At 37.4% G+C, this 26888-nt stretch overlaps 1 protein-coding gene and 1 pseudogene across 2 annotated transcripts in view; both read right to left on the bottom strand.

Moving 5' to 3' along the window:
- Nucleotides 1-10072, bottom strand: part of OR6B1 (olfactory receptor family 6 subfamily B member 1) — a gene marked incomplete at both ends in the record, with an annotated part of 37346 nt that extends 27274 nt beyond the window's left edge. The window contains 4 exon segments of the mRNA XM_082846239.1: nt 8748-8811; nt 9140-9768; nt 9772-9813; nt 9815-10072. Coding sequence (XP_082702365.1) covers nt 8748-8811; nt 9140-9768; nt 9772-9813; nt 9815-10072 — 993 coding nt within the window.
- Nucleotides 10073-25056: 14984 nt separating this feature from the next.
- Nucleotides 25057-26015, bottom strand: LOC309966503 (olfactory receptor-like protein OLF3; annotated as a pseudogene). Its single transcript has one exon. The product of its transcript is annotated as an olfactory receptor-like protein OLF3 (transcript).
- Nucleotides 26016-26888: the final 873 nt, after the last annotated feature.

Genomic DNA, 26888 nt, shown 5'->3' with positions numbered 1-26888 from the left:
AATGCACAATATTTAAAGATATAAATAATATTCTTCACTACATGAAAAGATAAAGAATTCAAACTCTTGATGACAAATAGGTATAGTTTATAATCAAGAATGAGTGTTTTTCTAGAATGTTGAAAATTAACAGCTTGTCAGCCTCACAGCTACAAACCAATAGCCTAGTCTTAATTATTGTGCATTCCCTTCTTTGTAATTTTATTTTGCATTTTACCTATTTATACATCAATTTCTTTTTGTTCTGCTACATTTTACACTGGAATAAAAATTATTGTCATTATACTTGTTGGAAATTTTCCTAGTCATTTCAAGCCATGATAAAAATATGGACTGGTAATGTCTACAGTGCTTTCCTATTCCTATGTAAATGGACTCTGGCATTCCAATGCTTTTTAGAGATTTACCAATAGCTAGAGACCACACTATAAAATACAGCTGAATGCAAGACCCATCCATCTTTCCGCATCCATTCACTTTATTCCCAACATATGGCTGCCTATGCTTGCAGTTTTCAGAATATTTGGACTGAGAGAGTCATCAGGCCCATTGTGACAGACAAGGGAGTTTTCTGGAAAATTCATTCTAAGTACGTTATCTGGGGATATCAGTTTTGCATCTAAGCATCTGAACTATATTTTCTCCACATGGAAGTGTTTGCTCTTGTTTTTACTTTCTCCTTCCCCACCTAATATCATGATGGCTATAGATGGCCATGATGTGTATATATATCATATATTTGTGGTTCCACGTATTAGTGAACTCACACAGTTCAAACCCATGTTTCAAAGGTCAACTGTATATATGTGTGTATTTTTTTCAAAACTTGCTAACAACATAGATATTGAAGAAATTAATATTTTGTGTTTAATGCTTTATGTTATGATTTAATTAAATAAACAACTATGTAAATCACTAATAAAACCTAAAACATACCAAAGTGGATGAATTGTTTCCAAGAAGTATTTCTACTGTGACCTGTTCTTTAAAGGAATACCAGTGATTTGTCCTACGTTGTATGTTCAGGCCTGTCTCCTGGGGCTCAAATGTAACTGTGATGCAGGAACTCTTCCAGGTTTATCAGCAGGTATATATGCGCAGATAGGTAGCATGGATGTGACAGTGATAGTTAATGGTAGATTCATTTACACTGTTTACACTTCTATAACCAGGACTCAAACGAACGTCAATTTTTAAAAGTCAATGTAACAACAAAAAAATAAATGGTGTCTTTTTACCTATCTCCAAAACCATATCCCAAAAAAAGGGTATCTGTGCTTAAAGTCATGTTGCTTTTGCTCAGTAATGAAGTCAAGCAAGTGAATTTCCAAGTGACACATTACTTGCAAGCAATTTTGTCTTTTTTAAATAAAGTACATTTGATATTTTTAAAAAGTGATGTGTAAAGTCAAAGTAAACCTGTTTCTTTGTAAAACTGTTTCAAATAATTTAACAGGTCAACTGCCCTGTGAATCACTGAACGGTAAGGTTCAGTTTTAGGAAATGTTCTCAGTCTTGTCTATTATTTTGGAGACAGATGGCAGGAAGAAAACAAACAAGCTCCTGAAACACTTCTGCCCAGAGTGCAAAAATCCACTGGAGTGGGAAAGATGGTAAGAGAAGAAATAAGAATCCTAATTACACTTATTTTTATACTGAGTTGATATAAAGACTTCATTTGCTGAACACTCACTCTGTACTAGGCATCATACTACTTTATACATCTACTAATATAATATAGTATAATAATATTCACAACAACACTCTGAACTTTGGCTTATTAGCTCTGTTTTACAGATGGGAAGAGGACTAGACCATGGAGGAGTCAGCAGGCAAACAGGATTATCTGATAGCCTGGGGCACATCAATCATCCTGCTCCTACACATAGCAGACCTTGTGTATAGCACAGTCATTTTTTAAAGGTTGTGGATTCACCTAACATGGAAATCAGAAGACATATCAAGAGGACTAATTGAGTTCCTACTTTTGATCCATTTACTTCACAGTCATGGTGGACCAGAGTAGGTACTTCTCACTCACCTATGAAGTTGAAGTCTGGCCTTCAAGCCACATCAGCAACATAAGGAAAAGACACACAGCCCATCACCCCTATTAGGGACTCTCTTCATGAAGTATGTGATTAACTGGCCTCTTTCATAAATTTGAAAAGGTGATCATGCTTCTACTTTGTGTCTCATATGGTGATGAAAACACAACATCTTATAATGGATACATGGCAGGAAGTTCTTTCTTCCTCTTGTAAGAGAAAATTAAGGGCTCTAATTATGGAAAATAAGGAAAAAAACAATTTAACAGAAATGGATAAATCGAGTGCTTATTTTTTTTAATTAGCTTTCAAAAGAAGATTTGAACCTAAGGATAGTTTTCTCTAGCCAAAAATATCCCTAACAAGTAAGAGATGAGACATGACGAAGGGTCCTGGTCTGAAGGTATGAGTTTTATCTGGTTGGGAGATTTGTCCCTTCTGAGCTGTCTCCCACGGGGAACTTGGAATCTATTCTCTGTAGTGGTGAGTGCTTATAAATAGTGCCAACACATCCCCTACTGTGTAAACAGTTACTATCGCACTAACATAAAGAGAGGGCTATGTTTCCAGTTCACTTGGCAGTCACACCAAAGGCAGAGGAAAACTGTTGAGTGGCCATGCAGCTAAGCCAAAATCATTACACAGGTGGAGGAGAGAGCCAGGAGTTCTCTCCACTCAGAGGAACACTTTCCATAGTGTCCTCTTTGGATCCCACACATAAGCACACTCACTCACGCTCAAGCTGTTGACAAGCTCCTTTGCAAACCTACTCAGCTGTACACTCACAAACATAATCTGAAGAGCCAGAACGTATTTTTTAGGATAAATTTGAAGCAAGTGCAGTTGGAACAGGTAACTTTTTATAACTTAGTGATAAAATCTCAAGGGGCCAATTATTTTTTGTTTATTAGATTTCTTTTATTTTCCATTTCCCTCTGTCTGGTCACTTCTGCATCTAACACCCTAACCTACATTTCAACTTTGCAAATGAACGTTTTGTTTCCTTGTCCCTGGAGCATGGGAAGGAGCTTGCCAAACTTTAATTTCTCAAGGGAAGTGTGTCTGAGTCTTCAGTGATAACACTTTTGGATGGTGGGAATTTTTATCCCACTTTAGGACCGTGAAGATTAAATCGAAACTTTCTCATTCCAACTCATCCATCTCCACGTTCCTCTAAGCAATAGCTCCTGGGCCGGGCAACTCACGGGACCACTGAGATGCTCTATGGTACATCATCTAATCCGAGGTTGGACAGGGAGAGTTTTTTATGCCAATCCCTAAACAGATGTTGCTTATTATTGGGCTGCTCTCAGGTTTGGAATTCTACCATCACATCCTGTAACCTTAGCAATTTCACCTTTCCCTTCACTTTAAGGAAGATGATCTTTCATATCCTGGTTTGTACTTAGGGATTTTTAGCGTTGGGAACCTTTAATAAAAGTACAACCTCCTCTGTGAAAACCCTCTAGTGAGGATGTTAAGCATTGTGCAGTGGTACCTCTAGTCCCCATTTCCTTTCCCAGGAGTGGGAAGGGAGATTTCCACTGTACGCCTTGTCTATGTCAGAGTGCCCAGTCTGTTCTCATCCTCTGCTCAACTACCTGGCATTGCCCCAGAGAAGGGCTTATTCTGGGAGCTGGTGACAAAAGCATCTTCTGGTGACCTAAAACCATAAAACTCTAGGAGAAAACATAGGCAGTTTCCTCTTTGACATCAGTCTCAGCAATATTTTGTGTGTGTTTGTCTGTCTCCTCAGGCAAGGGAAATAAAAGCAAAACTAAACAAATGGGACTACGTCAAACTAAAAAGCTTTTTCATAATGAAGGAAATCATAAAATGAAAAGACAACCTACTGAACAAAGGAAAATATTTGCAAATGATATACTGGATAAGGGGTTAATATCCAAAATATTTAAAGAAATCACACAATTTAATATCAAAAAAAAAACCCAAAGAGGTCTATTAAAAAATGGTCACAGGACCTGAATAGACATTTTTCCAAAGAAGACATACAGATGGCCGACAGACACATAAAAAGATGCTCAACATCACTAATCATCAGAGAAATGTGAATCAAAACCACAGTATCACCTCACACCTGTGAGAATGGCTATCAACAAACAGACAACAAATAACAATTCTTGGCAAGGATGGGGAGAATGGGGAACCCTCTAGGCAGTTCCTGTTGGTGGGAATGTAAATTGGTGCAACCCTATGGAAAAATGTGGAGGTTCCTCAAAAAATTAAAAACAGTACTACACAGTCCAGTAGTTCCACTTCTGGGTGTTTTCTGAAGAAAACAAAAACACTAATTCAAAAAGATATATGTACTCCTATGTTCATTGCAGCATTATTTACAGTAGCCAAGATACGGAAACAACCTAAGTGTCTACAGATAGATGAATGAATAACGAAGAGGTGATATATAGCTATATACACAATGGAATATTACTCAACCGTAAAAAAGAATGAAATTTTGTCATTTGTGACAACACAGATGGACCTACAGGATATTATGCTAAGTGAAATAAGTCAAACAGAGAAAGAGAAGTACTGAATGATTTTACTTATATGTGGAATCTAAAAAAACAAACCAACAAAAAAAAACAGAAGCAGACTTAACAGATAAAGAAAACAAACTGGTGATTGGAAGAGGGGTGGGAGGTTGGGGAAAATAGGCAAGAGAGATTAAGAGGTACCAACTTCCAGTTACAAAATAAATAAATCACAGAATGTGATGAACAGTATTGGGAACATAGTAATTTGTAATAGATTTATCTGGTGACAGACGGTCATTAGACTTATCATGGTGATCAATTTGTAATGTATATACATGTTAAACTACTATGTTTTATACTTGAAGCTGATATACTATTGTATGTCAACTATACTTCAATTTTTAGAAGTAGAGTAACAGGATTACATGGTGCAAGAACAAACGAACAAATAGAATAGAGTTCAAAGACAGACCCATATATAGGTAAACTTAATGTACATGAAAGTTATTAAAATGACTGAATAGACTGTTTAATAAATGGACCACACATGGACATAAACACTAGATCCATATTTAACAACATATGTAGAAGCAGATGTCTAAAGAAATACTAAAGATAAACTAAAGAAATACTGTGAAAGGTAAAAGTATAAAACTTAATTAAATAAAACAGAATATATTATGACCTAGATACAGGGATTTTTTTTTTTAGAAAAACAAAACTTCGTAAGCATAAATCATTGGACAAAAATGTGATAAATTGGATTATATCAAAATGAAGGTTTTTCATTCAACAAAGGACTCTGAATAAAACTGACAGAGAGGTGATGGATCAGAGGTATGTATTTGCAATGGCTATAACCAAAAAGGGTTCATATTTATAATATACACACCAACAAGGAAATGGTAGAAAACTCAAAGGAAAACTGAGCGAAGAAAATGAACACAGAGTGTCCAGCAATAGAAACCCAAAAGGCTGACAATATGGTTCACTCAGGAAATATTTATTTGGTGCTGACTATAAGACAGACAGTATTCTATATTCTTGGTATATATACTTACCTGAACCAAAGAGCCCTGCCCTCAAGGGGCTTATATGATATTCTGGGGGCAGCGGAGGGATGACAGACAGACATTAAACAATGAGTTAATTGCAAATATGTTAGAAAAGATAAGTTCTTTGGAAAAAACTAAATAACAAGGTAAGAGGGAACAGGAGTAGGGGGCAGGGAGAAAGTCTGCAGCATCAAATAGGGCAGTGATGATAGTTAAATGAAGAATTGGAGGAGATGAGGAAGTGGCTAACTGAGAAAGAAGCATTCCAGGTAGAGAGGCATAGTTAGGGGATTTAATTCTGAATAACTGCATGGTTGAAAGGAGGAAGGACGTGATTCGAGTTCTGTCTTAAAGGGATCACTGAGTGCTGGGATATAAGAATAGAAGCAGGGAAATTTGATGCAGGCAATGGCAGTAACCCAAGTGGGAAGTCAGGGTGGCTCACACTGGGGTGTAAGAGTGGAGATGCTGAGAAGTGATCATACTATGTATATATTTTGAAAATAGAGATAACAGGCTATTCTTGCCAATTTATGAGAGAAAGACTGGGAAATTGCCTAATCACTGCAATGATGGAGTTACCACGAACTGAAGCGGGGAAGGCATGGATAGAGTGGTGCTGGGTGAAGGCAGACAAATCAGAAGTTCAGCATATGAAGACACATTCATACTGATTACTTATCAGAGTAACGCAAAGTAAGACAATTTTATATCTTTTAGGCTAGAAAAATTCAAAACATGCAGGCTGTGGATGGATAAGAGCCGTCAGGCACTGACGTACGAGTGTAGACTTATAAAGCCATTCTGGAGAGCATTATCCATTACCTAGCAATTGGCTCCTGTGTATATTCCTTAAATAAATTCTCACAGGTCCTTAACTGCACATGTATTATGATGTTCACCATCGGGCTATATGTGGTGGTAGGGAGCTGGGTACCATAGCTAAAATATGGTGAACACCGTGGATTACTCTGAACAGTTAAAAGTAATAGACTAGCAATATGTATCATTCTTAAAAATATAGTGTTAAGTAAAAAAAAAAAAACTAAGATACAGTCTGAGTAGTTAACATATATTTTAAATACATAAATGTACTCTCAAACATCATCATATGCATTAAACATATCAGAATAGTTGAGGAATAAAGAATGGGATCAAACAGAATTAACTAATAAAAGAAGCCTTGTATGGGTGATAATATTTCATCTACTGAACAGTATTATGAACCAATTAACTCTGAGCCTGAGATTTTTTAAAGCCTATTTACTATTATACTAAATTCCAACATGCATTATCTTCATATATTTCATAAGAGGCAACCTCTAGAGTAGTAAAGAAAATTTCAATTAATAAATCAATCAGCAGGAATTTATTAGCATTGTTAAGGCACTGGGAACACAAATAAGATAAAAGGCATAGTCCTTGCTCTCAAGAACCTTATAGTCTAACTGATGAATATAATACTTTGCCCTTTCCAAGGCAGAAACTTGAATTTTCTCCTTTTAAAACTGGGAGATCAAAACATCTCTACTCTTGAGATTTTACTCAGAAATTTGAGCCCAGTTATTCATGATGCTAACTGATAGGATTCAGAATTTCCACTGAAAGGAATTATTTATTACTAAATTTATTAGTGCTTATTAGTAAATTATTAATACATTGGATAAGTCTCAGATTTCACATACAAAAAATGTACAGGTCTACAATTATTTTTTCCATGAATGTCTATGACTTGTTAAAAAAATAAATTTTCCTTTTATAGAGATTTAGCCGTTTTCTTCCAACCCTTGTTAGACAAGCAGTGTGCCATGAGAGCAGTGAGAGGAAGGAGTCAAAATGCAGATGAAGAAGCAGGCAGCAGCTGGACCAAGTTAGGTCCTGTACTTGTGGAGTTTGGATTTTATTCTAAGCAGGAAAAGGATGTGACTTGATTTATTTTCTAAGATAGAGGAGACTTCTACAGATCAAATGGCCCAGGTCACTCAAATAAATTGTAGGGAAAAGAAAGAGTTGGAGGGGACCTATAGATTAATGAGATTTCAAAGCATATCAAATTGAAAAAAATGGGCAAAACTAAACTACAGTGACAGTGACTAGGGATGTTTGCTTGAATAATATAGCCATAAAGAAATGCAAGACAGTGATTACTACAGAGGTCACTAGAGCAGTTACTTTTGGGAAAAAGTTGTGATTATGATGGGGCACATGGAGTGACTGCTACAGTAGCTGGCAGAACTGTTTTATGTTTTGTTTTGTTTTTACTTGAGTGGTGGTTACAAGAGGGTTTGTCTTACAATAATTCACTAAGCTAACATTTATTTAGTGCGGTGTTCTGCCTGTGTTTTAGTTTACAAAATAAAGTCACAAAACAAATAATAATTTTAAAAATTAAAGCTGTTGTGTGCAGAATAGAATGTAGAAAGCAGAAGTGGAAACAGAGAGACCAGTTGATCACATATTTTGTTGACAAGCTAATGGAATCTATTGCTGGGTAGGGTGTAAAATAAAGGAATCAAGAATTACTCTGATGTATGATGGATCCTTTTACTAAAACAGTGAAGGCGTATTGGGGCAACAGGAAAGGAATAGCTTGGGATAGAGGAAGCAAGAACAACAGCTCTATTTTAACTATGTTATCAATGAGATTCATATAATGTAAGTGAAAGGAGTTAAGCAAGCCTTGATACATGTGTTTGGAGATCATGAGAAAGGTCTTGTCTGGCTTGGAGCTAAAAAATACATAGACAGATAAAAAGATAGATAGAGACAGAAAAGTTGGATGGATGAATGGATAATGAACGGGTGGATGGATGGATGGAGAGATAATAAATTGGGTGGACAGATGCCGTGGTTCTGGGTAAGGTGGCTACCTGGAGCAGACACAGAACAGTGATCTACTAGAGCCACAGCACAAGGAAAACATTCACTGTGAGTCACTCTATATAGAGAGAAGGCTGCATAATGTGTAGTGCTATAATTGTGTCCTACAAGCTATTTTTAAAAAAACAGTTGAATACCTACTCTATGCCACCACTCTACTAGGCATTTTACATAGATAATTTATAATCTTCAAAATAATCACACACACTGGATATTATTACTTCTTTTTATAGTTGAGGAAACTAGAGGTCAGTGATGTTAAGTACCTTTTTCAAAGCAACATTGCTGGTGATGGGTGGGGTCATGAAACAAAGTGTGGCTCTTCTCACCCTGAAAATTTTTACTGTTTATGTTTCATTTTCTGAGGGAATAGGCAGGAAGTATATGAAAGTAAAAGGGGGCATATGAAGTCCAGAAGGAGAGATTATCCAGCAGACTGCAGCTTAATAATTAAAGGCTTTTTTTTTTTTTTTTTTTACCGTATGTGTAACAGGTCAAAATGTGGATGAATGTGGAAAGTCAGTCTAGAAAAACTTGTTCACCGTGATCTACCTTATGAGAAAATCTGAGAAGAAAGGGCATGTCCATCATTTTCTCTTTGTTTAGAATGTCGTTCTATGGGCTGTTGGAGGGAAGGAGAAATTCTATGAATCTTTACCCTTTGTCACTAAGTTTCCCCCACACTCTTCTAGAGGTGCTCATCACTTCCTTGTTCCTCAAGCCATAGATTAAGGGATTCAGCATTGGGGTCACCACAGCATAGAACAGGGTGACCATCTTCTCCTGTTCTGCTGAGGAGTCAGCCATGGGTCTCAAGTATGTGAAGATGGCAGTTCCAAAGCACATGGAAACCACAATGAGGTGAGAGGCGCACGTCCCAAATGCTTTGTGGTGTCCCTGGGCAGAATGAAGACACAGAATCGCAGCAACTATACGACCATAGGAGAACAGAACAAGAAAACAGGGAAGCATGATCACCAGAAATCCTGAGATGGCCACCATGACCTTGTTGAAGGAGATGTCCACACAGGTCAGCCTCAGCACAGCCAACATCTCAGAGGCAAAGTGATGAACAACCTTATGGCACAGAGGTAGCTGAAAGATGATTGTCTGCATCAGTGAATTCATGGAACCAGCCAGCAAGCTGCCAGCAGCCGGCCCCAGGCACAGCCCTCCGTGCAAGGTGACTGCACAGTGCAGTGGACGGCACACTGCCACACAGCGGTCATAAGCCATGGCTTCCAGCAGGAAGAACTCTGTGCTGCTCATTGCCAAGGAGATAAACAGCTAGAGCACACAGCTGTAGAATGGGATAGACTCCTGGGCTGACCAGAAGGAAGTGAATGAGCGTCTGGGGGACAGTTATGTTGATATAACAGATGTCCACGAATGACAGGATACTGAGGAAAACGTACATGGGTGTGTTTAGCCTGCTATCCAGTCTGATAAGGAGGATGATGAGGAAGTTCCCCAGCACCGTCATCAGATACATGGCCAGGAAAAGGACAAAGAGGGGGACCTGAGTCTCCCAGCAGCTGGACAGTCCCAGCAGAATGAACTCACTCATGCATGTCTGGTCTTCCCTGCCCATGAGCTTCTGAAGACCAAACCCAAGTTATAAATCAAAAAAACTAGATACGTAAGGTGCCAGAGGACCTTATAAGGTCACTTAGACCAAACAGCCATCTAATATTAAGTGGTGTGGTTTCTCAGATTGTATGTCTCCTTCTGGGAAACAACAGATCCAAGGAGAAACTTCCTTAAGCAGAAATGTTTTCATTAAAATGCTTATTTGAGTTAAAAAGATTAACCGTAAAACATGATATTTTTTCTTTAAAGCCAACTCCTAACCATGGAGTTTGTTTACTTCCCTGTTAGACACCGGTTTTTCCCTCCTTACTATCTCAGAATCCATACTGAATGGAACCTAATAGGTATGAACAGGTTTTCTTTTTAATTTACTTTTTTTACTTCTGGATTCTTGGACTATGAAAATGAGATACTAAATTTCCACCCTTTTAAAATCACAAATTTGGGGTTGTAAGTTAGAAGGTAGCAAATATAAAATAGTTTTTGGTAGCTAAAAATTACCGAAAATTACATCTTAGAGTCAGTGAGATAAAAAATGAAGACCTGGGTGACCAGGCTCATTTTTGAAAAATCTTCACCTGTTTGTCTTTTACCTGGCTGAGAGAATAAGAGGAAAGAATCTGCAATACTGCATTTCTCCTCCCTTGAAAGAGCAGCAGATCATGGGGTCGACAGCAGAGTATGGCTGTCAAGAAACAAATCAAAGATGCGTTACCTGTCTTCCTTAGTAAATGCTAAGAGCTCGAAGAGTTGCCACACGTGCTGGCCTATTAACTAAAAGCTAAGGGGAAACTGCTTGCACATTCCCTCTGATTCTATTTGTATTTATTCTAGATAGTGATTATTGTGATTTGGAGACCACATAATGTGATGGAAAAAATTAATTAGAATTAACTCAGTGAAATGACTGTTGATGATCTCTTTCCTTTAATCGTCCTTACTTTTATCTTTATCTGAAATATTTGACTATCCCCTGCCCCTTAGAAAACTCTGTCTTTTCTCATCCTTGTGCTATGCTCCCTCTACTGTGACTCACATGACCAGAAGGTAATATTCTAGTCTGCTCAATACCATCCCCAAACTTTCTAATCCTGCTGATATATTAGTATTTCCGAAAGCTCAAGGGCTCTAGTATTCTTTCTGGAACTCTTAGTAATCTTATTTGTACCTTGTCAAATCTCAAGTGATTTCCAAAAACCTCACGGACTGAACAAAGCCCACTCTAGATTTCCCACATACCCTGTCCCTCTAATTACTCTGTCCTTTAGGTAGAGAAAGTGAAACGCATGCACTGCTGTGACAAGGAGATATTATCTGTTTGCTGTCTGTGATCAGATAGTGCCATTAAATATATGATGAGAACCATATTTTGTGTTGAGGGCGTTCATGACAGTAAGGGCAGCTAACTGCAGATAAACAGGGTGCCAAAGGTGATTGGATTAGCCAGCAGAGAAGGGTCTATTGGCATTTGCATTTGATAATCTTTTATCTAGAAATGAATTAAGCTTGATAAACCATTCCTACTCTGAGAGATAATTTACGTAAATTACAAGAGGAGGCAATAAAAGTACAAAATGTTCCTTAATTCTTCAGAATTTACTCTAGAGCTTCAGATCAGCAAGCCACTTTGTAATATTTCTATCAAAGAAAGAGGAAACCTACCTTTTTATTCCCAATGAAAAGGGAAAAGTTGGAATATAAAATTATCACTGGTGAAGACCTCAGGTACAAAAGAGAGATAAGTGACTTCAAAGGGGAAAATCAGTGCCTGAGACCTGTCAGCGGAACCTGACAATGTACAGATGATATTTTAATAGATAATATTCCTAGGGAGGTGCATGAGGCAGTCTCTGATTCTGCTATAATACATGAAACAATTCATGTAACATGAGTTCACCAGGAGAGGGCTAAAAGGAAAAAAAAATACAGTGCAGGAGGTAGCTGATGATTCTTTAAGGTCTTCTCAGGTACCAGATAAGGAGACTTGACTGAAAAATCTGATGATAATATCTTGTGGTTTTGAGTTTTCACTTCTTAAAAACTAGTAATAGTTAAGGGCTTGACAAAGAAAATGCAGTAATCCCTGGTCTTGGATCAGTAATTCCGCTTAAAGGCTCAGCAAGGTATTGTTTACAAATAGAAACACTCATGGTTCACATGACACGTTTCTGTACCATCTTCATGTTTTCTAAAGTGCCTCTCCCCAGGAGTGAATGAACGACCTGCTTGGCCAATGAACTTGCATTTCCCAGTTCGACTGTCACTACTACAGCTGCTCCTCAGTATCCCTGGGATTGGTTTCAGGACTCCAGTGGATACCAAAATCCACAGATGCTCAAGTCCCTTATAGAAAATGGCCTAGTATTTGCATGTAACCTACACACATCCTCCTGTACACTTTAAATCATCTCTAGATTACTCATAATATCTAATTACAAAGTAAATAATAAGTAAATAGTTGCTAGCATTAAGCAAATTCAAGTTTTGCTTTTGTGAACTTTCTGGAAAATTTTTTAATATTTTCGATCCATGGTCGGTGAACCCACAGATGTAGAACCTGTGGATCTGGAGGTCCGACTGTAGCTTCTTCATCTGTCTAAAGGGAGCACAAATTCAAGTCTGTCCCAATTCGCTGGAGTGAGAGAAGTAGGGAGGATAATAGAAAAAGGATATGACATCAATAGGAAAAAGAATAATTTTTTAACCAAAAGTAAAATGTTTAAAACACTTTTGAAAATATGGTATGTAAATAAAAGTTAAAAACAGATTTTCAAAAATAAGGTGGAGGTGTTGTAAGTGACAATAATAGTAAGATAAACAGCATTCCTAAACCACCTCTCCTTCCAAGAACTGTGATTCAAGCTTCCTAAAGTTCCGCATCAGAAGTGTTCTCAAAGGAAGCCACCTGGAAAGCTTGAGATTTCCCAACAATGTTAACTGGCTAAGTTGCTATCCCCACCCCATTCCCACTTCCTAATGCATACCTACAACTACACTGCTTGGAGCAACAGAAAGTTTAGAGCCAGTCTTCTAGACGAAGTTACCTTCTCACCATCACTGTTTAAGAATGAGCTGGTTAACACAAACCTGTTCTCAGATCCAAATTTCCAGCAGTGGACAAGTGCTGGGGGGAGTGCAATGTGACACAGGGAACACGACCTGTAGTAAATAAGTTCAATGTTTCCCATGAATGCAGTAAAAGCCCCAGACTAGGTGCTTCATTTCTCAGAGGTATTCGAGAGAAATTTCTCCCCAGTTTGGCTACCCAAATGTATTTTCTTAAAACCAATTGCAAAAATGGGACCTTAATCTCTGTAGTAACCAAACTCAACCCAAGTTTCACATGAGCCCAGAAAGAAGCTGTGTATTAAGGAAATCCTTGCTTCTTGACCCATAATCCTAAGAACCCAATGGAGAGCCTCTGAGCATGACCGCCTTACCTCCAGGAAAAGAGGTCAGCATTGCCCAGGAAGAGCAGGGCTGGGCAAGAAGTGGGATTTTATTTTCCCTCAGAGATAAAATCTCTACAGGCCAATTATGCTGTGCTTGTTAGGTTTCCATTGTTTTTTCACCTTCTCTGTATGGTGACTCTCTCACCTTAAACTCTCATCTGCTTTTAAAAGAATTTACAAGTGAGAATTCAGTTTTCCCTGAGCCAGAAACAGGAGAGAAGAGAATCTGAATCCCCAGTTCCCCTGGAGACATTCTCCTGTCTTTGTTGAAGTTTCACTTTGTGGTAGTTAAAACTTGCCCATGACTTTCTGTCCATGTACTCATGATTGAGACTATCTGAGCCAAAGCGCCCAATTATTTATGGACCGTCAAGGGGATCTTTGGGCAATATCTCCTGGAACAAGGTTCTGAAATTGTACATAAGCTATGACCATCTATTATCTACACAACTTACGCAACTTTTTCATGGGACATATCTCCATTTTGTCTCACTGTTGGGAGGTTCCTTTTAACTGGGCATTGTCATTATGTATTTTTGTATCTAGATTTTTGCCCTCATTTTCTAAAAATACTACAAAAATTTACTACCCACTTAAAGGCATCTCAACTCTGATATCCATCCCATTGATGGATATCTAGGTGGTTTCTAATTTGTGGCTATTAGAAACAACACTGCTATGAACATTCACAGAAACACACTCACACACACACACACTCATCTTTTGTCCCAGACATGTACTGTACTCGTTTCTGTTGCCTAGTAGTGGAACTGCTATATCACAGATTATGTGTGTGTCCCACTTTAGCTAATATCACCAGTTCTGTCAAAACAGATGTTTCAATTATATTCCCACCAACTCTGTATGAGTATTCCTTTGCTCTAACATTCTTTGTCCTTGGATTAAGTCTTTTTCATTTTAGCCATTCTGATGTGTACATAGTAGTATCTCACTGTGATTATATTTTACATTTCTATGATAACTAATGAGGCTCTACATATTTTTAAGTATTTACTGACTATTTGGATATTCCACTTTCTGAGGTGTGTGTTCAATTTCTTGCCTATTTTCCTATTGGGTTATTTCTCTTTCTCTTATTGATTTTAGTTCTTTATATATTTTGAATATGAGTCACTTGTCATTTATATGTATCACAAATATTTTCTCCCACCTATTCATTCTCTAATGGTGTCTCTGATGAAGAGATGTTCTTAATTTTAATGTAGTTCTATTCATAGTTGTTCTTCATATAGTTACTGCATTTTGAGTCTTGAGTGAGAAATCTTTCTCTCTCCCAAATCACGACGTTATTCTTCAATGCCATCTTCTGGGAGTTTTAATGTTTTACTTTTCACATCTACATCAACAATGTATCTGGAATTTATTTCTGTGCATGATACGACATAGGAACCTGGATTCATTTTTTTCTATGTGAATATCCACTTTTATTGAGAGACAGTTCTTTCCTCACTATTCTCCTGTGTTACCACAAACCAAATTTTAATTTATATGTGTAGGTTTTTCTCTAGACTATTTTTTAATGATCCATGGGTCTACTTAGATCTATTATTATACCAGTACTGCATTGTCTTAATTACTGTAGCTTTATAATAAACCTTGTTTATAGTAGTATAAATCCTCCAACTTGATTCTACATTTTCAAATTGTTTCGGCTCTTCATGGCTATTTGAATATTCAATCTGACTCTAGAATTAGAATTAGATTTCCAGGGAAAAAAAAAAAAACTTTGTGAAATTTTAATTGGGATTTTACCTAAAAATCAATTTGGGGAGAAGTGACATTTCTATACTATTCAGTATTCCAATCCATAAAAAAAATATTCTCCCATTTATTTAATATCTTTCCTTTTTTCTATGTATATTTTTTCTGTGTGTTGTATATGTCTTATTAGATTTGTTCCCAGGTATGATGGTTTGAAGTGCTGTTTTAAATAGTAACTTTTAAATTATATAAAAATGTAACTGACTTTTATATATTAAATATGTATATATGAAATTACTTTTGTGGATGAGTGGTGTTATTTCTTCCTTATATATTTGGTAGAATTCACTGGTGAAGGCACCTGGCCTGAAATGCTCTTTGTTAAAAAATTCTTAAATATGGATTCAAATTTCTTAGTATATAGGACTATTCTATTTCTTCATGTGTCCATTTTGGTCAGGTTTATCTTTCCTGGGAATTTATCTTTTTCATCTAACTTTTCAAATTTATTAGTCCAAATCTGTTAATATCTTCTTATATATTTTAATGTATATAGAATCTGGGGTAATGTCTCTTTTCTTTCCTAATATTGCCTATTTCTTCCATTTCTCTTTGTCTTCTTTTATTAGTCTTGGAAATGGATAATAGTTTACTATACACTATTTTTAATATCACTTGATGCAAGGAGAACAAAGATGGGGTAGTCCCACCCCTTAGAAAACACCATTTAATAGGTACAGGGAGAAGACAAATATTTCCTCTTTCAAGCACTTAAATCTGGAAACTATAAAAGAAATCAAACATCATGAAAAATTTCCTAAGATATAGGTGAAGAGAACAGAAGTATCCACCACCCAAAAACATAAAACTCAGTGTCTGTAATCCAGTAAAAAAAATTTCCAAGCATACAAAGAGGCAGAAGAGTTTCCAGGCCACAGCCCAAGGAGAGGGAATGCAAACAAGCCATAATGAGGAGAAAAATCAACGAATAAAAATTATGCAGTAACAGCAGAGGTGATAAAATTAGAATACAAGCACATTAAGATAGCACTATAAATACACTTCACATTACAAGAAGACAGAGAAAACACTAAGCATGATGAGGAAAGAAACCAAAGATATAAAAATACCCAATTCAAACTATAAGGTGATGAAAAATATGATACCTAAAATGAAAAATACACTGGATAAAATCAATAGCAGATTAGACACTGCAGAGGAAGAGATCTGAGAACTTGCAGACATAGCAATAGAAACTATCCAAAATGAAGTAGAGAAAAAAAGAGTGAAAAAAATTGAACGGTGCTTCAATAAGCTGTGAGAAATATCAAACATGAAATCAGAGTCCCAGAAGTAAAAAGGAGTACTGGGGTATAGGGGAAGACATAACCAATACTTTACAAATATTAAGCTCAAATTTCCAAATATAATGAAGAGAAAGAACCTACACATTCAAGTAGTTCAGCAAACCTCAAGCATTTTTTAAAAATGAAGAAAAACATCACAAAGTGCTACATTATCAAAGTGCTGAAAAGCAGTAATAAGAACAAAATTATGAAAGCAGTTGTAAAAAGAATGCATTACATACAGAGAAAAAAAATATTAACAGAAAAACTGAAAGAAAAAAAATGCCGACCTAGAATTCTATGCCCAGAGAAAATGTCTTTTAAAAATAAAAGAGAAATAAAGATACTTTCAGTTATTGATAAAAGTATTCATAGTCAACAGACAAAATATTACAAGCAAAGTTAAGGACATACATCTAAGAAAAAATAAAGATGAGAATAGAAATCAATGGAAAAGAGAAAAATAGAAAAAAAAATCAAGATGATTCTTTGAAGGCATCAATAAAATTGATGAACTTCTATCTAAACTGATCAAGAAAGAAGAGACGCGACACAAATTATCAATATAAAAAATGAAAGGGGTGACATCACTACTGATCCTACAGACATCAAAAGAATAAAAACAAAACCTTATGAATATAGTCTATGTTAACACATTTGACTACTCAGATGAAATGGAAAATTTTTAACTTTCTTTCACAAGTTTTGTGCTGCCAAACTCGTAAAAGAAGAAACAGATAACGTGAATGGTCCTATATCTAAACAACAGACCAAATGGCTTTACTGGTGAATTAAACCAAACATTTTAGGAAGAAGTAGTACCAAATCTACCAAACTCTTCTAGAAACCTTCAGCAGAAGTAACTTTGCTCCTTTAATTCTTTAAATATTACCCTGATATCTAAACCAAACAAAAACATTGCAAATAAAAAAAAGAAAACTACAGACCAAAATCACTCATCATCATAGACACAAAAATACTTTTAAAATATTAGTAAATTGAATCCAGCTTATAAATAAATATGTTATTTCCAAGTTGAGTTTATCCCAGGAATGCAAAGTTAGTAAAACTTTCAATTGGTCAATATTCTTCCAAAGTGTCAAGGCATGAAAGACAAGGAAAGACAAGCTGTTACAGAATGAAGGAGATTAAAGAGAAATAATAAGCAAATGTAATGTGGGATCCTGGATAGTATTCTAAATTAAAAAAAATAAATAATTAGTGAGAAAACTGATAAAATTAGACCAAGCACTATAATTTACCTAAAAATGAAATAATATTAATTACACCAATGTTACATTCCTGGTTTTGTTATTTGTACCATGGTCATGTAAGATGTTAACTTTACGGTAAACTTTCTGTATTATATTTTCAAACTTTCCTTAAGTCTAAAACTAGTTCAAAATAAAATCATTTTTAAAAAAACTAAAAAATGTGATTTACCAAATCAAGAGTCTACAGAGATTACCTATATATGATAATATATATCTATTGAGATATATATATGATATATATGATATCTATATGAGATATCTCAATAGACATGAGAAAAATTTTGACAAAATTCAATATCCATTAATTATAAAAACTAAGGAATCTAGAGATAGAAGAGAAAGTCCTCGGTCTGAAGAAGGACATTAACAAAGTTCTAATAGTCAACATCCTTCTTAATGGTGAATGACTGAATGATTCCCCTCTAAGATCCAGAAAAATGAAGCAGATTTACTCTCAACACCCCTATTCAGCACTGTATTAGAGGTTCTAGTCATTGCAATAAAGAAAGAAAAAGAAATAAAAGGAGAATCTACCAATAACAAAAAAAAGGAAATCTAATCAGGGGTTTTAACAATGACAAAGGATGCACATCAGTATGAAATAATAAATTTTATTTCTATATTCTAGCAATGAATAAAGTGGAAACTGAAATTATAATAGAGTATCATGTAAAGAACATTAAAAATCACGGAATACTAGAAAAAGAGCTAATGAAACGTGTAAGATTTTTATCATGGAAACTACAAACAAATTGATCAGAGACATTAAAGAAGACCTAAATAAATGGAAAGAAATACCATGTTCATGAATTGTAGGATTCAATATTGCTGAGCTGACAGTTCTCCCCTACTATTTGACTTATAAATTTGATGCAATCCTAATCAAATTTCCATCAGGCTGTTTTGAAACATTTGACAAGCTGATTCTAAAATGTATGTGGAAAACAAGGAACCCAGAATACAGACTAAGTAATTTTGAAAATGTAGAACAAATTTGGAGTGACACTCTCTGATTTAAAGACTTACTATTAAGCTACAGTACTCAATACAATCTAACACTGCTTTATCAGTAGAGGCATGGATCAATGGAACAGACAAAAGAAGTTTCCCTTTCTAGCCAAGAGACAGAAACAGGGCTTGAACGTACCCTCCCATCAGAAAGAACTATAGATCAGGACAAAATATATTAAACTACAATTTTCATGGCATTGGACAACAGGCAATGAAGGACAATGATCCATGAGATATGGTGAAAAAATACCACGTTAACACTAATCAAAAGAAAGCTAGAGTTTCTATAGTAATATCACTCAAAGTAGATTTCAGAGCAAAGGACACTACCAGGGATAAAGAAAAGCATTCCATAATAGTAAAAGATTCATCAAGAATACAGAAGAATTGTAAATACTGAGGCACTTAATAACAGAGCCTCAAAACACACGAAGCAAAAACTGATAGAAATGCAAGGAGAAATAGGCAAATTCACAATTAGAGATTTCAATACTTCTCAATAATTGATGGAACAAGTAGAAAGACGCGAATAATAAGGAAATGGTAAGGAAATAGAAAACTTCAACAGCACTATCAACAGTGGACTAATTAACATTTATAGAATACTCCAATCAACAATTACAGAAAACACATTTTTTTCAAGGATGTATGCGACATTTACAAAGATTGAACATATGACTGGTGATAAAATAAGTTTCCATTAAACAAAACAATTCAAGTAAAAAATATGTTAATGCCTCATAACCCTAACAGAGGGCTTGACTGAGGAAGGGCCAACCTGGACCCATCTCTGAGCTTCTTCCGCTGGAGCTAGCAGACAAGTCAGGATTTTGTCTCTCACATCATGCTGTATATCTGGGGCCTCCAAGGGTCACTTTTTCCACGTCACAGAGGAAATCGATGAATGATAGAAAAGAACAAGCTCCACAGAGAGAAGCAAAGCCAAGAGGCAGAAAATAAGAAAAAATTTAAAAAGACAAACTTCAAAAAAAAAGTTTAGACTCTAGATTCAGTTATTCATGATACCATTCATGATACTGATTACAATATTCCACAGTTAAGGTATTTATTTAATTTTTAGCTTTGCTTCTCCAGTTTGTTTTGGGTCTTATCACTTGGAACTCTAACGGTCCTAACTATAATGGTAACACTACGGCTCTGTGGGTTTTTCACATCTTCACCTGAACGCTGATCCACACACAGCAGACTTAAAGTGCCGAAACTCCCTGTGGTATCCCAAAAGGGGTGTCCTTGTCGAGAGTTAGAACGCCTTTGGGTTCAGACAAGCCAAGGCTGAACTGCATCTCGGCTGTATGTGTTGATTACTCGCAGTCTGAGCTTGCGTGAGTTACATACACTTGAAACTCATATTTTATCCCCAATGTGGATAATAGTATCTGTATTGTAAGGAAAGGCATTAATATAAGCTTACAGAATTTAGGAGACCTTTAAAGTTTAAAATTAGTAAGTGTAGCACAGAGCTAGCTAATAGTACTCTGCTCTTTCAGATTTTTATAAATCTGACTTAAATCCTATATTTATATAACTGATGGGAATTCTAATACCCCCTCTAAAAGTCTCTAGACTTCTTGGCTCCCAAAAAGTGAATAAACAACTGTGAAACAGAACTACTTTATAACAGAACCCCGCAAAGCACAGTCATTAAATAAAAATATATAGAACAGGTGATCAAGTGTCCGGACTGCTCATAGGGGCTTGATGAGGGAGTATCACAGCACTGCCACCAGGTACTTGGCCAGAAGTTGAACAGGGTCTCCAGTGACTCACGTCCCACAGCAGGGTGAATTCACTCAACTTTCAGTTGTCCATACCTTTGTGGCTGTAAAAGCCAAAAGTAGGGGTAGAAACCAACTGGGCAGAAGGATTTGCTTACATAGAGTAGATCAAGGTAGTCAAGGCCCAGGGTTATAGACTAAAATAGTAAAAAACAGATGAAGCAGACATCAAGCCTATAACGAATTAACTCTAGGACTATATGCCTTCTGACCTCTGTGCTTATGATTCACTTGTGAATATTGGTGCCCAAACAAGGAATAGTTCTCTACAGATGGAGCAGTTTGTCTCAGCCCTTTATTCATCATCATCCCTCAAAGAAAACTTTTTAGACATCTTTTTCTTAATCACCCACCCCATGAAAATTTAATACCTTAGATATTCTGTATATCTGTTTATATGGTCCCTTTGAAGGACCATAAGCCATTGCGATATCGAAGATATATTTTGTGTATATATATATATATATATATATATATATATATATATATATATGTTTGTTTTTTTTTTTTTTGCGGTACTTGGGCCTCTCACTGTTGGGGCCTCTCACTGTTGGGGCCTCTCCCGCTGCGGAGCACAGGCTCCGGACGCGCAGGCCCAGCGGCCATGGCTCACGGGCCCAGCCGCTCCGCAGCATGTAGGATCTTCCCAGACCGGGGCACGAACCACGTCCGCTGCATCGGCAGGCGGACTCTCAACCACTGCGCCACCAGGGAAGCCCAATACCGAAGATATTTTTGCCCCCCGCCCATGAAGACCAATTTTCACCGCTTGGGGGACGATACCTCCTACAATGAGAATGCATGAGACAGAATTTGTTCTTTGTTGCCAAAAATTAGAGGTCTGTTTTCTAGACACTATTCTGGCGTCTACTCTTCTGTCAGACCCCTTAGATTGTTTGGGATGGACTAGTGAGTTGGTCAGGGAGGACAGGAGGTGGGGGAAAATGGGTAGAACACTTTATGAGAAAAAAAACAAAGATAAGAGCAAACAGTTATCAAGTGCTTTCTGTGTGTCAGCCGTTTTACTAACTGCTTTACATACATTTCACTCAATACTCTCAAATTTCTCACGAGGAGCTTATTATTCTTCGTAAGCTATGAAAAAGAGAGCTGATTCTTAGAGAGGTTTTATAACTTGCCCAGGATCGCACTTCTTGTTTTGTTATCCTGCTACACTTTGATGAGGAAGATGCAGAAGGCTCAAAGCAGTCAGGAAATAGCATGCATACAGTGGTGAGATATTTTCCATGAGATGGAAAACAATCTCATGATACTGAGGGTCAGATTTCACTGAGAGTAGCCTAGCCCAAATTTGGAACTAGAAGGACAACCAAACCACATCAGTCTGACTTGGTTATGTATATTTTATAGGACCTATATTTTATACAATAGGCTTAGATCTCAAAATCCTGAATTTTAGTGGGATGAATAGGGAGAACCTGATGGTCCCAGACATCATGATAAGGGACAGTACAGAGTGAAGCTTCAGCTTGTATGTAAGGGAATGTGTCCCCAAAAGACCTGTCACTGTGGTTAAATGCTGCTACGGCTAAGAAGTAATACAAATCATCCAATTAATATTCAACCGATATCTAAGAATTATGCTCAGTGTGCGATTCACGTCCTCCATTCACCCATTAGTATGGACTCCTTAGATCTTGGGTAAATGGACCTAAATGACTATGAGAAATGAGATGCTTTCTGAAATGCAAACTGAAGTGAGAGCCACTTCATTTTCTCTTAGAAGCCTACCATTATAACAGTCTACATGCAGAAAAGAATCCCTTCTTCCTTTGAATATCAGGACTCTTTATGAACCCTTTCTTCCTCTGAGTATCAGGGCTCCTTATGCGCATACCTCGTGTTATAATTTTGCACTTTTGTTCTATTTCCCCGATAATGGTGTAGCAAACTATTGCCCAAAGGCCAAATTTGGCCTGCCATTTGTTTTTGCACGGCCCACAAGAAAAGAATATTTTTATATTTTTAAATCGTTGAAAAAATAAAAAGAATATTTTATGATGTAAAAATTATATAAAATTCAAATTTAAATTTCAGTGTCCATATATTTAGATTTATTGCTACCAGCCACATTCATTCTTTTTTTATGTATTATCTATGGCTATTTTAGTGCTACCATGGCAGAGCTGAATAGCTGTGATGTAGAATGTATGGCCCACAGAGCCTAAAATATTTTCTATCTGTCCTAATACAGAAATAGTTTCCCAACCCCTGCCCTAGAGGACTGTAAATTTCTTGAGGTAGCGGCTATACCTGAACACAACTTTGATACCCCACAATGCCAAAAGCACTGTCTACAACAAAGTCAATGCCTACAAAATGATCAACTGTAACTTTGTTTTAGAGAAGGCTGAGAATAAAGTTGGTCAAATTAGAGGAAAAATATGACCTTTGTGACCTTGTAATTGAAGACACTGAGATGAAATTCAGACATACTTTAGGCTCAGTGATGTCCACAGGTAAAAGGGGTACATTTGTCTATACCCATGTGGACTATTAACCTTCATCATTCTCGGACTTCCCTGGTGGTGGAGTGGTTAAGAATCCACCTGCTAATGCAGGGGACACGGGTTCGAGCCCTGGTCAGGGAAGATCTCATATGCTGTGGAGCAACTAAGCCCGTGCACCACGACTACTGAGCCTGCGCTCTAGAGCCCACAAGCCACAACTAATGAGCCCATGTGCCACAACTACTGAAGCCCCCATGCCCTAGACCCCTTGCGCCACAACTGCTGAGCCCATGTGCTGCAACTACTGAAACTCGTGTGCCTAGAGTCCACGCTCCGCAAAAGGAGAAGCCACTGCAATGAGAAGACCGCGCACCTCAACAAAGAGTAGCGCCTGCTCACCACAACTAGAGAAAGCCCAAGTGCAGCAAAGAAGACCCAACACAGCCAGAAAAAAAAAAAAAAAAAAACCTGCACTATTCTCAAGTCTCACTCCTGTATCTCTTCCTCCTTCCCCTGTACTCTCAGCCATGGGTACTCCATCTTATTTCAGAGAAAATAGGTGCCGGTGGAAACCCTTCAACTTCTGGTCACCAACGCCCAAACGCAAATCAAACAAAAGCCAAGCAACTGACTTAATAATGAGACCAAAAAAAAGAAGAGTCCCTCTTTTATGCTCCTTGAAGAGAGTGAGAGGACCCACTACTACCATATTTTTTGTCTCCTTCCCTTACCTATCCCTTGTGTAATCATTTCTTTCCCCTCTTTTACCTTATTTAGGTTTATCCTCAGAGACAAGGTACACTCACAGACAATGCCAGCTCACAAGAGTTACAGAGATTAAGTAGGGTTTTGGTGTGTGTGTGCGTGTGTGTGCGTGTGTGTGTGTGTGTGATGGGGAGGGGAATACAAGAAGGCCTTTAATGTGGAGACTTGAGAATAACACCTGCAGAGCAGACTGACCTATCCTGATAACACAAAACCAAAGCTGTATTATCGTTCACTGGCTTCTCCAAGAAAACTGCTTTGCTTAGATTAACTATGTCTTAACATTGTATTCATTTATTTCCTTGTTTATTTGCTTATTTTTTTCCCAAGATCTCAGAGAAAAGAAAGTTTGCTGAATTTTCAGAAATTACAATTTTACCTTTTGAATGGTACCCAATATACATGCAATAGTTTTCTTATTAAATTATGCATATGCTAATTAGCAGTAACTGAATCTCATATTTTTCTTAAATAATGTCATTGTGTACAAACAACCCTCGATTATATCCTTATCATGGTAAAACGTGACTTTGGTCGATGTTTCTCCTCTCATTTATTTCCATTACTCAGACAGAGTCTGTATACCCACATGCGGTAGGTCATCCACAAAAACATTTTAATCAGCGTTGACAGCAGCGCCCTCCTTAGGATACTGACTCACACAATTAATGAACCTGACTATATATGCCACACAATATTTTAAGTGAGTGTTCAAATATGAAAATGCATTTTGTTCCCAATGGAAATACAATAACCTCTTTAAAATGTGGTTGAATAAAATCAGTGTTCCAAGGTACGATCCAAGAATGGGTCAATGATTACAACAATTTTTCATGCTGCTATCAAAACCAATAAATGGTATTTTCCTCAAATACTCTGAGGCCATATGAATGGATACTGAGTGGTTAACAGTGGGAAGTTCTATTACAGCAGGGCTTAATTTCTCTGAACATGCTGCTGTGACATAAAAACACCCTTACATCCCACACCCCAATCCAATCACTCAGCCTCCTACCCGGTACCACAAGTACACATTTTGTCATCTCCTTCCTGGTTGCCAGGGCAACGCAGTAACAATGCTTCATATCTGAGTTGGGTGGGAAAGCATACGAGCAAAGCTCTTTTCTCTAAGTGATGCTCATGATTCATCAAGTTGCCAGTTTTGACGTTAATCCAGATAACTGCCCTAGTAGTTTCTGAAAGGCCCCCTTCACCTCCTTATTCCTCAGACTCTAAATCATGGGGTTCAGCATGGGTGTCAAAATGGCATAGAAGAGAGAGATCAACTTCTCCTGAAAGACAGAAGGGCTGGAGCGTGGTTGGATGTAAGTGAAAATGGCCGTGCCACAGCACAGGACAACTACTGCGAGGTGAGAGGCACAGGTGTGGAAGGCTTCCTTTCTCCCCTCTGTGGACTGGATCTTTAGGGTGGTGGAGATGATCTGGATGTAGGACAAGAGAACCAAGCAGAAAGGTGTCATCAGCAGAACAATACTAGAAACCATGACTGCGATCTCACTGGAGGAGGTGTCCACACAGGCCAGCCTGACCACAGCTAGGAGTTCGCAGGATATGTGATCAATATACTTGTTGTGCCCATGGGCAACTGAAAGGTGATGGTGGTCTGCATGAGAGAGTTGACAGAGGCACTGACCCAGGATGTGATGGCCAACTAGTACAGAGCCCTCCATGCATGATGACCAAGTATCTCAGGGGGTCACACACAGCCACATAGCGGTCACAGGCCATCACTGCCAGTAGAACTAACTCAATCCCACCCAGGCCCAGGGAGGAAAATAACTGGGCTGTACAGCTCACATATGGGATTCCTTCATGTTCTGCAAGAAAATGCACCAGCATCTGAGGGACAATGCTTGTGGCATAAGAGACATCAACAAGGGAGAGGTCGGTGAGAAAGAAATACATGGCAGTCTGGAGTTGGCTGTCCAGTCTGATCAGAATAATAAGGAAGTTCCCCAGCACTGTCACCAGGTACGTAACCAAGAACAGGACAGAGAGAGCCAGAGAGAGCAACCCGAGTGTCCCAGTCACTGGACAGGCCAAGGAGAATGAATTCTCTCACCAAAGTATGGTTATCTGCTCCCATTTAAAAATGTGAGGGTTATTAATCTGCAGAGAGAGACAGAAATAACAGAATCTACTGAATCACAGAACCATAAAAATAACTTTTATCAATACAAACTATATACAATTGGCCACCCTTAGTCAGATGTTTCACATCACTCATGGGCCAAGATGACAGGCTTCATCCTGATATACACTGTATCCATTCTGCATCAGAGAACAGGACAGCACCTTCATAAGGACTTGATGTTGTCCCTGGGAGGCCCAGTTAAAGCCTGAAGATAATGCATTACAATTCTAGGAGCTGCACATCTTTACCAACTTGCCTAAGTTTCTAGGGCAAGGGAAGGATGGTAGATAACAATGGCAGGTAAACTGATAAACAGTGAAGAAAAGCTTGGTAGGAAAGTTACAAAAACTACCTTAAATATGTCAACTAGATCCATTATGATGACATGTATAAATCTATTATAAAAAGAAATATTGAAAAGAGGCAGGGGCTTGTGAAAAGATCTGGAATCAGAGAACCTAGGTTTGAAAACTGATTTTATTTACCAGCTATGTGATGTGGATTTACTGACAAACATTTACATATGAAACAGGTAATATTATACAACTCACAAGTACATTTAAGCTCACACGTAGGTAATTTATGGTGAAAGTACTCTCTGAACTATTACTTGTAGCAGTACTGTAGTAGTATGGGTATTAGTAGTCATATGATCTCTGCCTTGGCGTAAATAAAGTAGCAAACATGTTTTTCCCATGTAACCCCCCCCCCCAACAATTCAGTCATAAATAATATTGGAGGCAACTTTTAATAGAACTGAGGGCTTAGGAATAGCTGGGTCACTTTGAGGGCCTGGGGACCATTTGTCTTTCTGACAGCCTTGGG

This window comes from Leucopleurus acutus (assembly GCF_964270905.1).
Source record: "Leucopleurus acutus genome assembly, chromosome: 9".
NCBI classification, from domain to species: domain Eukaryota; kingdom Metazoa; phylum Chordata; class Mammalia; order Artiodactyla; family Delphinidae; genus Leucopleurus; species Leucopleurus acutus.
Note: the sequence above shows the minus strand (reverse complement) of the source record. Positions and strands in the feature narration are given on the sequence as shown.